This window comes from Branchiostoma belcheri, unplaced genomic scaffold, assembly GCF_001625305.1.
Source record: "Branchiostoma belcheri isolate BF01 breed outbred unplaced genomic scaffold, Haploidv18h27 scaffold35, whole genome shotgun sequence".
NCBI classification, from domain to species: Eukaryota; Metazoa; Chordata; class Leptocardii; order Amphioxiformes; family Branchiostomatidae; genus Branchiostoma; species Branchiostoma belcheri.
This window is the reverse complement of record NW_017803965.1, coordinates 1661625-1675214: the sequence shown is the minus strand read 5'-3', so window position 1 is coordinate 1675214 and position 13590 is coordinate 1661625. Positions and strand designations below refer to the sequence as shown.

General features: G+C 43.4%; 3 protein-coding genes across 3 annotated transcripts; 2 read left to right on the top strand and 1 right to left on the bottom strand.

Moving 5' to 3' along the window:
- Positions 1-41: 41 nt before the first annotated feature.
- Positions 42-6108, top strand: LOC109475844 (male-specific lethal 3 homolog). The gene is made up of 11 exons (XM_019776646.1): positions 42-378; positions 1148-1230; positions 1555-1650; positions 1768-1907; positions 2012-2097; positions 2288-2398; positions 2610-2800; positions 3165-3317; positions 3971-4515; positions 4704-4788; positions 5033-6108. The coding sequence occupies exons 1-11, from the start codon at positions 274-276 to the stop codon at positions 5130-5132; spliced, it is 1695 nt and encodes a 564-aa protein (XP_019632205.1). The 5' UTR covers positions 42-273; the 3' UTR covers positions 5133-6108.
- A 154-nt stretch (positions 6109-6262) lies between these two features.
- On the bottom strand, positions 6263-10322 carry LOC109475875 (putative malate dehydrogenase 1B). Its single transcript, XM_019776684.1, has 7 exons — positions 10216-10322; positions 9646-9758; positions 9038-9172; positions 7930-8675; positions 7439-7650; positions 7169-7308; positions 6263-6639 (listed from the first exon to the last, which is right to left on the bottom strand). Exons 1-7 carry the CDS (start codon positions 10235-10237, stop codon positions 6442-6444), a joined length of 1566 nt encoding a protein of 521 aa, XP_019632243.1. The 5' UTR covers positions 10238-10322; the 3' UTR covers positions 6263-6441.
- Positions 10323-10439: 117 nt separating this feature from the next.
- On the top strand, positions 10440-13305 carry LOC109475876 (MKI67 FHA domain-interacting nucleolar phosphoprotein-like). The gene is made up of 6 exons (XM_019776685.1): positions 10440-10644; positions 11049-11177; positions 11441-11549; positions 12152-12264; positions 12549-12653; positions 13002-13305. The coding sequence occupies exons 1-6, from the start codon at positions 10543-10545 to the stop codon at positions 13200-13202; spliced, it is 759 nt and encodes a 252-aa protein (XP_019632244.1). The 5' UTR covers positions 10440-10542; the 3' UTR covers positions 13203-13305.
- The last annotated feature ends 285 nt before the right edge of the window (positions 13306-13590 follow it).

Here is a 13590-nt window from a genome sequence, read left to right as displayed (position 1 = left end):
TTACCTTGTTACTTTGTCACTCATATTTTCGAGTAATATTCCTTCATGGTATGTGAAAAATACCTTTTGATGTTTTGTAAAGATTACAAAAGTCAGTTAAAGTGATAATGACCTTCAAAGTGAATACCAATTTTGGTGCGAATGGTTTCCTGGAATACGCGGCTATCTTTACTGACAGCCCACTCAAACTTCAAAGAGTGAGTGTATCGCAGCTGTTTCTCTCTGCACAAATAAAGAATCGCGTTCCTGAACGCAAAACATCAACAGAGAGCCATGTCAGGCGCCCGTGGCGGCGTTATATTTAATTACAGGGTCGGCGAGAGGATTCTGTGTTTTGAGCCCGATCCTACGAAAGCCAGAGTTCTTTACGATGCGAAGGTGAGACTAGACCCGTGCCCCCCTCCCACGCCATAATTTTTTTGGCTCCCACTCAGGCTCCCACTCACCAAAGTAGAAAGACTTTAACATTAGTCATAGATCTTCAGCGATAACCTAATGAGTCTGTGTATGTGTCCCCTGCATTGGAATAACTCTAGGCGTTGTTACTTTTTAAAATACTAACGTTACATCATAGTTTGGGAATGCCAAAGTTCCTTACTCCTGCCATGTGTGTGTTGGGAGGGGGGGCATTTGTTTTGAAAAGGTTGCGGGGGGGGGGTGCATAGGTTTTCTAGGTGGCTCCCCCAAGTTCGCTTCGTCCAAACTATTTACTTCCAGTTCGCCCAGTGGCTATGTAACAGGTGATATACAAATTCATGTCATACCTGGGCCGTGATAACGTTCGATACAGGTGTTCCCGGCCCGTGTGATAACGTATTAAGCGGTACAGCCCGGGGTTCTCTTTTGTTATCACACGGGCTTCCAAATGTTCCATAGAATAAATTTCAATTCGAATTCAATTCATTTTGCGCACACCGAGTGTGCCGCTTTCAAAACTTTGAACACTGAATTCGGATGTTGGAATTGACACCACTGAATCCCGGTGGATGTTGGCTAACTAAAATTACCAGTATTAAAGAACAAAGACAAATGATTTGTCGGGTCAGTTTTCTACTTGAAGTTCATCAGTCATCCTCTAGTAACATGTATCAGCAGAAATCTGCAGTTGGCTTGGTTGTAATTCATTTGATCTGTTCCTGAATTTCAGATCATCGAGGCTGATATAACCCGAGATGAGAAAAATCGGAAGGTGCCTGAATACCTCATCCACTTCAAGGGCTGGAACAGCAGGTCAGTGTGGTGTACAAACATGGTCAAAATAAGAGATAGCAGACTTCAACCCCTCTGTCAGGACATGTTCGATGTAATATAGCTACTTGCTGTGGCACTACCTACTAGTACATACCACAAAAGGTCAGACACAGGAAGTAAGGTCCTAGAAGGCCAGCAAGAAGTTGTTGCTTACTACTAGTATGCTGCATGATGCTAGTGGGGAAATGCGTATGGAGAGGTAGACAAAGAATTTTACGATATGAATCAGACAAGAAATTTGGGAAAACTATATATTTCACGAGGTATGACATGTTTGACTTCTTGTTTGTTTTTTCTGACTAGCTGGGACCGCTGGGCCACAGAAGACCATGTGGTGAAGGACACTGAAGAGAACAGAATCCTACAGAAGCAACTCGCCAAGGAGGCTCTGGCAAAAATGTGAGCCTGATACACATATTAAGTTCAGTATGTATTACTAGTTCAATTCAATTTCCAGTTTCAGTTTTATTATAAAAATCTACTGGGCAGAATTACATATACATTTCTCACTTACAGAAAGAAGGCAAAAAGAGCGAAGCAGGGTAAACGCTGCCGTCTGCCAGGTGTGGAGACAGAAGTCTTACGAGAAATCGAACAGGAAGAAGAGCAGAGGAGGAGGGAGAACATCCGCCAAGCCAAGAGGAGATCGGCTGGATGTAAGTATAGAAAGAAGACAAGATTTTAGGACTGTCACTGTGATTTTACGAGTCCAGATTATGCAACTAATTGCAACTTGGCTATGTGGTCTTCTGTGCTTCAGCCTCCCAAGTTGTTCCAGACAACACCAGTACAACATCAGAGTCCTTCACAACTGCATCGGAGAAAGATCTATCTGATGTGGAAGGGGTAAAACTTTTCTCATTTCTGTGCTTTTTTATATCTCCTCTGTTCAATTAGCCTGACTAATCGCGCTCATGGTGGCCAGCATTAACCTCCGGCCGAGAGCTTGTGTAATAATAATGTACAACTGTTCAATAATGTACAACTTTACATTTACATTTTAACATTGAATTTGAAATCTGTACCATTCCTTTAGCCCAGCACGGCGGATTCTGAGGAAGAACCTACTGAGATTCCAGTGGACATTCCGGCTGTTCTGAAGGACAGGCTGGAGGAAGATCACATCATGATATGCAAGAGGGGAAAGGTACTGTCTTTAACTTTAACCTTCTCCCTGCTTATGTAGCCTTTTGATACCAAACCTGTATTTAATTTAGTTTTAGGGTTGGGCAGCAGGGAGAAGGTTAATTATGTTTACCTTCGCAGAAGGAAAACATTGTTTTTGCTCTGTTTCTTCTTCTCCAAACTCTTCTCGCATGATGAATCGTGTTCGTTTTTTACTGTTCATGTTCCTGTAGTTGGTCCAGTTGCCATGCCAACCCAACGTGATCACGATCCTGGAGAACTATCTCCGGTTCTTTGCGGCGAAGGGAACGTCCGTGTCAGACAGACTACATCACCAACTGTCCCGAGCCGCCCAACCGTTTGTCGCCAAGTTCCCCACCCCCACCAACGTCCACTCTACCAGGGCTCCACCTCCGGAACGGAAGTACGGGCGTCTTGCAGTTTAATCCTCTGGTTTTCTGGTTACTTGCATGTTGGCATGTTGGCAAACATTTTACGTGCAATTTGAGAAACATACATGCAAACTTGTCTCCTTGTCTAGATATTTTTATTTTACGACAAGATATATGATATTTTTTTGCTGCATGTGCCGGTTTGTTGGCAAAGTCGCAATGTAAGTGCAAATTCAGCTTTGTACAGATGTATTCTTGTGCTGTGGTTTAGCTGCATTTTTGGTGGGGCTGGAATTTTTTTTATTCACTAGTTTGGCAGTCTTCAGAGGATGTCATCCATAAAATGAAGTGTATGGCCTAACCCTCAGCATGTGCCTTGTGTTTTATGACCTGCAGTGTGGACCTGGTGAAGGAAATTGTGGATGGCGTGCGCATCATGTTTGACTTCATCCTGCCCCTCACACTGATGTACCAGGAGGAGGAGGTTCAACACACACAGATGGCCACTCGTACCTTCATCCCCCTCACACCATCAGCAGTACAGACAGAGTACGTACCACCATCTCCCTACTGTCTTATACTAACACTAACACTTACACTGATGTACCAGGTCCAACACACACAGATGGCCACTCGTACCTTCATTCCCCTTACACCATCAGCAGTACAGACAGAGTACATACCACCATCTCCCTACTGTCTTATACTAACCCTAACACTTACACTGATGTACCAGGTCCAACACACGCAGATGGCCACTCGTACCTTCATTCCCCTTACACCATCAGCAGTACAGACAGAGTACGTACAACCTTCTCCCTACTGTCTTATACTAACACTAACACTAACCCTGATGTACCAGGTCCAACACACACAGATGGCCACTCGTACCTTCATTCCCCTCACACCATCAGCAGTACAGACAGAGTATGTACCACCTTCTCCCTTATAAAAATTCTTCAATTTCTTCCGGAAGTTCCACTGCAGTACCATAACAAGCCATTAGGGGCATCCAAATCTAATCATTTTGAGGTCTTACCCAGACCTACCCACCTACCAAATATCAAGACAATCCATCTAAGCCTTTTTATCTTGTTAACTGACACACACACACACTCACAAGAACGCCACCAAAAGCATAACCTTCTTGGCGAAGGTAAAAATCTATGTGGTAACAGTTTTGATTTGTTGTTGTTTTACAGAGCAGACCACGCTGCTACCCCCCCTCCCCCCAAAATACGAGTGACTCGCTCGGCCAGTCAATCCCCCATCTGTCAGGAGGCCCACAGGTCCCCTGCAGGACACGACACTTACCCGCTCAGAGATTCCACTGTGAAGGTCAGTCAAGGTCAGACAACGCCCTCCAAACCAGACGGTCTGAGACGTTCACGTCGCTTTTCAACGGACCAGGAGCCCGCCTTGTCTCTCCCGCCCACCCAACGTAAACGTCGCCATTCCAGCATCAGCCACGCCCAACCGCCGGCGACCGCCAGACAGGCGGAGACTCGGACTCCGTCCCCCCCGCCCCTCATCCCCGCCCCTCCCCCTCCCCCTGGGGAGACTGCACCAGCAGTGGACATGTCAGACAAACTCTCCAGTGTAGACACGGCGGCAGCAGAGGCTAAAGTAGAACACAAGGCTTTGCTGGATGAAGCGATGTGTAAGCTTCTACCAGATGATTTCAATCAGGATGGACAGAATCCCCCCTCTCTAGTGTACGGAGCACAGCATCTGCTTAGGTTGTTCGGTAAGTAGCACAAGAGGCTACTCTGTTGTCTCTGCATGTCGTTGCCAAAGACCGTCGAAATGATCAAAGAAACTGTCATGACATTCACCGACCCGATGAAATTATTTACAGTAAATGTGTAATGCATTAACCATGGCAGGATATTTGGTTACATAATGTTAAATTTGTCTCACATTTGTCTTTTTCAGTGAAACTTCCCGAGTTACTTGGCAAGATGCACCTTCCTGAAGTCAAGTCTAAGATATTGTGTTACCATTTGCAACTTTTCCTGAAGTAAGTATTGTTATTTGTCTTCCCTAACAATTACTTTCAGAAATTGTTCTTCTAAAAAAAATTTCATACATGTATAATGTATGTTAGTCAATAAAAGGCTAATGCCCTGCCCCGAGGTGTACATGATGAGATAATCCCTGGTCAGGTGCAATGACCACCGAATAAACCACCGGGTGAGCATAGTGACTTTTATCTACTTTTTTCTGTGCCATCAGGTCTTTAATGTTGGAATGTTTTCTTGCAGATACTTGGCAGACCGCAGGGATGAACTCTTGCCAACAACAGCCTATGTGAGTGCAGCTGAAGTATTGGGCAACCTGAGGCAACCTAAAGTTATCAGATGACTCCTGTGTCATTCCAGCAGTGTAAACTGAACCTATTCTACATGCAGCTGAGTGAGGCCTAGGAAAAAATGTTTTGTTTTTCCTGTTTCATGACAGACCCTGTGTTATTAGTATGTCGGCAGAACGTACTGCACCTGCGCGAAACCTGTAATGTATCGTGTATAGCACTTCGGCAGAACGTCTCATATAAGGCTGTATTCGCGCACATACTGGTACGGTTATCATCCCGTCTGTAGTGTACAAATGTTGCGTCGGAAAAGATATCGTCTGTAACAGGCAAAATTCTACATTAACAATTGGCAATACAAATACATGTACATGTATCTCTACACCACTACATAGCTATGTATGAGAATTAGACAGTTCATTTTTCTTCATACTTTATTTCAAGAACAAAATCTTGACACACACAAAAGAGATGAATTGTTAGTACCCACCAAAGGGACCAATTTTGCATGTACATTTGTAGATGTGGGGTATATACATTCAATTCATTCAAAGCAACCTTGTCAATGGAACATGCAAAAAACACATGACTTATGTACAAGTATCCCTCTGTACTTACAGTGAGTCTTTGAAATAGGTCTTGTATTCTAACAGCTTCAGAGATAAGTGCTTTTAACAGTCTTTATTACATGTACAACATCATTTTATATGGCATAGGCAAGCTGCTTTTTAGTTGCCGTGATTCATATGAAAGGCCTTTTTTTATCCCTGTAATTTGTAGTGAGATAGCCATATTTTTTGTGATTGACGTAATTCGTAGGTGGTCCTACTGAATTTAGCATAAAGAGTTGTTGCCCCTACCTTCATGCAGACCCTCTTTCACCAATTTATGTCCCTATTTACAATGAGAAAATGCAGTCTGATCTATTCACATGAACGCTTTTGAGATAGATTGTTTCATAGCCTTTACATTGTACATCTTTTCCTAAGGACCAAATGAAAGTAACTTCAAAGCAGAAAAAAATATTCTGGATGAAGAAATCTGAATATTTACACTTACTGCCATTCTTAGCAGATTTTCATCATCATTATTTTCATACTTGAAGTGTTTGAAATAGCCCCAAAACAAGCCATGTGAGGCTTCTTTATTTTTTGGGTACCAGCCATAAATAGCTAGAACCAGCCTATGATACAAAACAAGCAACTGTCATTCGTCAGTGACATCACATTTTTGCCTCACAGATATCAGTCTGCTATGGGATAGGGTTGATTCCACTTTAACTAAGAATGACTGAGAATTGACTAAAAAATCCAGTTTTGTCGCCTGGAAATTGCATTGGTTGCCTGCCCTTTAACTTCAAGTTTAACTTGTTGTTGCCTCCTCTCCAGCACTAACAGCAGTAACCTCAGGTGTTTCCTCAGATGAAGATTTCTCCGTCTCCTCCATGATTTTGTCTAGTTTGACGGAGGAAGGCTGTGAAGAAACGTCCGGGGTAACTCCAAACACCTTCAGTAGCTTCTCGTGGTTAGCGTTGGTTGGGTGTAGGAGGAGATCCTTTTCCTAAAGAACAAAATTTAATCACCAGTCAAGACAAAACTTTGCTGTAAGGAAATCACTTGCTTCAAAATGTGTTGTATGGTACTTTTTTTTCACCAAGGACTAACATGTACATGTCATGTATTTTTTCCTGTGTCAAGCTAGGATATTTTGATACCTCAGACCTGCATATGATAGGTCCAAAAGCTATGAACCATGAAGTCAACATACTTAAATGTTTTGTGAGAGAGTTATGTGAGTGAACTACGTGAGTGAGCTACATGAGCTATGTGAGTGAGCTATGTGAGTGAGTGAGTCATGTGAGTGAACTACATGAGTGAGCTATGCGAGTGAGCCACGTGAGTGAGCTACATGAGTGAGTGAGCTATGTGAGTGAGCTACATGAGTGAGTGAGTGAGCTATGCGAGTGAGCTACGTGAGTGAGCTACATGAGTGAGTGAGCTATGTGAGTGAGCTACATGAGTGAGTGAGTGAGCGAGTCAATCGGAGAACCAGCAGTGATTGAATTGGTATGACCCAACTTAAAACTCACCTCCACAAGTTGCGCTGTGATGCTGGACAGCATGACCCTCATGTCCTCATTCATGTCAATGTCCTGAACCACTTCCCATGAGCCTTTGTGAAATATGACCGGGAAGGAGAAGACCACGCCCTCTGGGATATTGTAGTAACCTGTCAATCACAGAGAGTAGCACTTGTCAATCACAGTTCAAACTTAGAAATGTTAATACTACATAATTGAAAATTCAGTTTACTACCTTGAAATCACTTTGGGTGCCTTGGACCTAAAAAGGTGTCTCACCCTCTGAGCACACAGCCAATGAGAAAAGCTGTCCCTCGGGCGAGCCATTCCACCAATAGCTGAGGGTGTTGGAGATGGCGGCGGCCATGGAGAGGTCTGCGGGGTGTTGCAGGGAATCCTGGGTAGTGTTGGAGCGACTCTGCAGCTGTTCCAGGAACTCCCCCTCCAGCCACTTGTTGTCATGGACCATTTCTGACACTGAGCAGGAGTAGCTGTGAAATGTGGAACAGTATTATGGAACCTGCCTAACATCAACCCAAAGGACAGAGGCAAATGGTGGGATGCCATCAAGCCTCAGCATCAGTGTGCAAGCATGTCTAACCCTCAGATGACAGGGAACAACAGACAATAAACCGGATAGTGAGTGTGTTACACAATGTGTATCTTTGTGTTGGAGCAAAAGTTTTAATGGTAAACATGTAACTACCAACACAGATGAGCTTTCATGATACGGGTAGTACATTCCATATAGTTTGACTAATCAGTCTCACCTTGGCGGTCCCCAGATAGCTCCATCATACCCATGCACTCTCGCTCGCGACACGTCTGTATACGTGGTGCCTCCGACGTTCCCCCACACAATCACGTCACAGACTCCGGCAGAATTCACCGCCAGTCGCTTTGCCAGCAGCGACTTAGCCTGCCTCTCTTTCACCTGTGCCACAGCTGCGATGTTCTGTCTCGGAATGGACGGGGTGTGGTCAATAAGGATACTGGCCAATGAGTTCAAAGGCCCTGTGCCCGCTACCAGCACTCGAATGTCTTTGTTTGCAGTTTGATTAATTGCCTCGGCAACACATTTATAGAACGAGACTTTTGCCTCCATATCACCGATAGCGTCTTCCTTTCCGCCTTGGTCAAAATCGTCAAAAACGATGGCGATGTGTGCATTCTGGAAGGCTGTGGGGAGGTCTGTTGTCACTGATACTTCCTTCAGGAAGGGGTAGGAGAGGTCGAAAACCTCCATCTCCAGGCCTTTCAGTGTCTCCAAGTTCTCGGTGGAATCGTACAGGTGCAGGGCGATTTCTTCCTCGCGTAATATCTCGCCGTTCACGAGAGACGGCAGCACGTGGTAGGCGGGGGATCGCGCCGCGTTGACGACGCAGACGTGAAGCGGTTTGCTCTGTCTCCGGATGGTTTCCTCCTCTTCTCGGAGCTCCTTCGTGACAGCGAGATTCTCCGCCGCGATGTTCTTCATCATCTGACTCAGCATGTCCGATGTCATGCCATAGTACGACTGTGGAGGGAACATGAGAGAAAAAAGGCAATCAGAGCTGGCAGACTTTACCTCCTTACCCACACTGCTTTGCAACCCTTCCAGCCACAGACAAAAGTTGCAACAGAGACATACATTTGTAAATTCATACTGTAAATCACGAGTTTTTGCAGTACTTTTATATTCACTATTTTCGCCTTCAGTTCTGAAATGCAATCCTATCATTACCGTGAACAAATAATTCATTGACTTTCTTTTTTCTGCACCTGCCGCCACCACGAATGCATAGTTCTGCAAACACGTCCATTTTTCTCAGACTGTGAACTCTTGCTACCGTGAACATAAAAGTGATTTACAGTACACACAAGTTTTGATGATCTTACCCTTGCATACTCCATGAAGTCATTGTGTCCACCGATGAGTAGACCTTTCCCACCCCTGTCCACCAGTTCTCTCCAGACGATGGGGGATCTGGCATGGGACCAGCCATTTTCTGTACTCAGCTGTTGTAGCCAGGGCTAGGGAAAAACAGCATGGAGGGAGACAGTGTTAAACTTGAAATTACACTCAAAGTTGTCCAAGATGACCCATCAAGGCGATCTCCATATAGAGAGTCAACTTATACATACAATACGGTTTAACAAAACTTGCATGAGGACACATTATTTCTCTATTTCAATATTTGGATTTTCCATTAGGACAAAACACAATGTAGGGGGAGACAAAACAGGCAATCGCTCGCCTCTACTTCTTGTCACTTATAATTTCAATATCAGTGTTGGAAAACCGATCGTACAATGTTTCATCACTCAGGTCAGATCATGGAGAGCTATAAAAGGTTGATCAGCTCCAAAAATTTATGTCCCAGACCCTTGCAGGGGTTCACACAAAAAAGCCTAGGGTTGGCAGGTTTCCCTATGGTCAGTCCCAGGGTCAGTCGGGAAAGAGGAAACAGAACATTTTGTTTTCCTAGGCCTAACACAGTAATTACCTTCCATTCCTCTGGAGTCTTGACTATTTTGTGCACATGGAAGTCTGGTAGTTTTGCCTGTAAACTGTCAGCCAGCAACTCCACCTTGGCATAGTAGGGGCAGTTAGCCTCACCTGTAGTCAATAACCAACATGGCATACAAGTTTCAACACAAAGAAAAAACCTATCGCTCGCTCATTGCTTTATACATAATTATTTGCTCCTACATGGTCATTAGAGTATGGAAGGAGGCATCTGAAAAATTAACTATTTATTCCTTGTTAATTGACCCTAATAAAGCACCTAAAGCAGACCCTACAGGTAGTCCCTTATGTAACAGTTGAAGCAAGTAGTTTCGAGTAGATACATGTACATTGTATCTTAGTTTGGCACAGGGGAGGGCGTTCTTCCTTACTTTCTAGACACTTCAGGCAAATCAGATGTCGATTTTCATCTCTAAAATGAACGACACAAGTAGATACTTGAATAGAGAGGACCAGCCTCCTGTGAAATTTTGTGGTGTGGTACCCAGAACAGGCAACGCAAGTACAGATCAGAGAAATACTACGATTATCGCGCACCAACTCGTACCTGCAATGACAAACTTCGCCATCTTGTTCACCGTGTACACTACGGTTACTAGGCAACTCGTTCCCAGGTACGTGGGGTAATCTCGAACTCAGGGCAGACTTTGCAGAACTCCGCGGATAATTTCAGCAACCAGTTTTCTTTTCAACCACACAGAGCTAACATTTTTTTCTACAAATTAGTATATTTTAGACTTAATATTACGTTATACATCTTATTGAGCACAAAAACTTGCAATGTCATCAGTTATAACATGTAAAAGTAAGTAGAGTTTAACTTCATTATCTCCATAGAGCTGCTGGGCAGAATTAAATCCCCATCATCATCATCATGGCGTCCGAAACGAGCACATGGAACACGAAAGCGGACTTGGTGCCCCTCGAAAAAGGCAAGGAGAAGGAATTACGGACAAGGATTAGCAAAATAAAACAGGTGAGATCTCCAGACCCGTCCTGGAGTTTTCTTTGGACTGATTTTGTGATAGATTCTTGTAAAAAAATCGAGTAATTTCCTCGTTTTCTGGCTTGCAAGAGGCTAGGTGCAAGTTCGTTCACGACATGTGGACATGTGGCTATGTGGCTAACGTTACTGTTATTTTAGCCTTGATGTTGTGAAATTATAGTACCCAAAAGTTTAGGATAAGGGCACGGGCAAATATGTACAAGGGGTCTGACTCTGTGGCGCCTATTTCCGCTGTGACAGATAGAAATATGGCAAATGGTTCGGTATATTAAGGGGGGGGGGGGCACTTCTGAACATTCAAATAAAATTTACCGAAAAGTGTAAGAAAATTATGCAGAGCCTGTTCTGATCTGTTGTGGTACTGTGTGTTTCAGGCAGAAGTCCTGCGCCCCGGAGTGGTGTATGTCGGCCATGTTCCACATGGCTTCTTTGAACCGCAAGTGAAGAGGTTTTTCTCCCAGTTTGGTACAGTCTCAAGAGTACGACTGGCAAGAAGCAAAAAGGTAAGGACTAGGAAAAAATGTTGTGTTTCCTGTTTCAGTTCTGAAAAAATTAAGGTCGGTAGGTAGCGAATTACGTCAAAACAGGCCGATTTACATGCAGGAAAAATTTGGCGTATGCAGTTTTTGTTTGCGCCCATGTGCACACAGATTTCGCACTTGTTTGCCCATGTCTAAATCAGCTGTAGTAGTACAATGTGTACGTAAAAAAGAATCCTAAATGCCTTTCTTAATTTCTAGCACTAAATGTTGAGTTCACATTTCAGACTGGTGGCTCCAAGGGGTATGGCTACATAGAGTTTGAGTGTGAGGAGGTGGCCAAGGTTGTGGCTGAGACCATGAACAACTACCTCATGTTTGAAAAACTGCTAAAATGTGAGTACCTATGGGATATACATGGGGGCCTGCATGCCCTTTTCCCTAGAGCGTAATCGGCCGTTTTAATTCTACGTAGAGCGAAGACGGGCCGCTCTAATTCAACGGACCACTCATATGTCTTCAAGATGGATAAATAAATAAAAAAAGTAGAGCGTAATTGGCGCATTTTGCATAGAGCGTATTAGCCGTTTTAATTCTACGTATTGGGTTGTAGCCACTTGGAATTTATCGTAAAGCGTAATCGAGAGATTTCCAAATTCAGCGTAGAGCGTTGTCGGGACCCCCCCATGCAGGCCCCCATACATATATCTATTGAGATTTACCATATGGAAATTGTGGAAGGATTGACATAACAGGTAATTATCACCTTTTCAAAATGTCACCTGAGTGACCAAACTGTAAGGTTTGAACCACTCACTTCGGGAAGGACCTCTAGCCTAATCGTTTTGATAAGTGTGTGGGTTCTTTAATGTTCTCAAATTACAGCTTCATGTCCTTCTGAGAGAAAGCTGTAAAACGCAGTGGATCTTTCTGTGTATTGTGAAAACCAGATGAACGTACAACGTGATGGAAGTTGTTTGTTTATTTCTGTCCTGTAGGTGAGTTTATACCAGTTGAGAGACTGCATCCCAAGACATTTAACGGATGGAACAGGAAGTTCCACAAACCAACCAGACGATCCACTGCCATAAGGAAACACAACAAACCCAAGGTAAAAAAAGTGTCATGGCTTTTGGTGGCAATGTTGGCACATAGGCGCACCAAATCTGTAGTTCTATGCCTACTTCTAGAAGTTGAATCCCAACAAAAATAGAATGAATTTACAGTGTTACATATTGTACATTGTAAAATGAATTTGTGCTGTGTACAACTCTGTCGTGCAATAAAGTTATTTTTGTCTTATGTCACATGTAATATCAGATGCATTATTGTCCAAAGGTGATTTTGCACATCTTTCACTTGTCAGCTTTAATAGTTCTGTTTTGTTTTACCCAGGATGCTGCAGCAACCCTGCAGTCAGCCGTGCGTCTGGCAGCCAAAGATCAGGGCAGGAAGAGGAGGTATGCAGCCTTGGGGATCAAGTACGACTTCAGTGGCTATGTAAGTAATGATTCTGTTTTTCTCCTTCATTTACCATGTTTTTAATGTCATTGTATATATCTGAAAATAGTTTCATCAGGTTGGTAAAACATACTATTAGGTTTTCTTTTACACATAAAGGTTGCCTCTTAACTAGCTTACATTTTGATGTCTATCAGACACCTTCTTCTGAGCTTCTGTCGAGTTCTGCTTCTCCCTGCTATATGTAGCCGATGTAGGTGTGTCGAGAACACAATCCCAGGCTGAGTTTGTATCCCCCCCCCCCTCTTTTTTCTATCCTCTTTTCATTGTATATATGCAAACAAGCAAACAAACAAACCCAATATTTATGTTTTTCCCTTTGTTTAGGATGACATAGCCAAGAAGGCTAAACTGCAAGCTGCCGGCACCGTCTCTCCTAAGGTCCCCAAGTCAGGACAAGCCAAGAAACCTGAACAGTCTCCCGTCACACTCATGCTGGACAGCTCTGACCCTGAGATAACTTTCAAGACACCTCCAGGAGTCGCCAAGGTCAAGAAAGTCAAGAAGGCTGGGAAGAAACAGACATAAGGACACTGTATATAAGGACAGGGAGACAGTTAGACCCCATATCCATTAGAGGGGGATAAAACCATTATTATAGTAATACATGCACCGTACACACACACACACACACACACACAAAAAAAAAAAAAGAATGAAAAGCAAATGTTGTAATACATTGGAAATGCATATTCGCATTTTCAGGAATTCATGATGGGGAAGTCATTGCAAAACGGGATAAATCCATCACAAACGTTTCCAGAGTCGCGGTAATTTTATTGGTTAGGGAATGATCTGAAGTGATTTTTATAAAAGTACTACTACTAGTATTTCATGTGGCTCGAACAACAAGTACATGTAATTCATCTTTTGTTAACAGTTTGTTAGAATTGTATTTAAATGTGTGAAGCTGTAT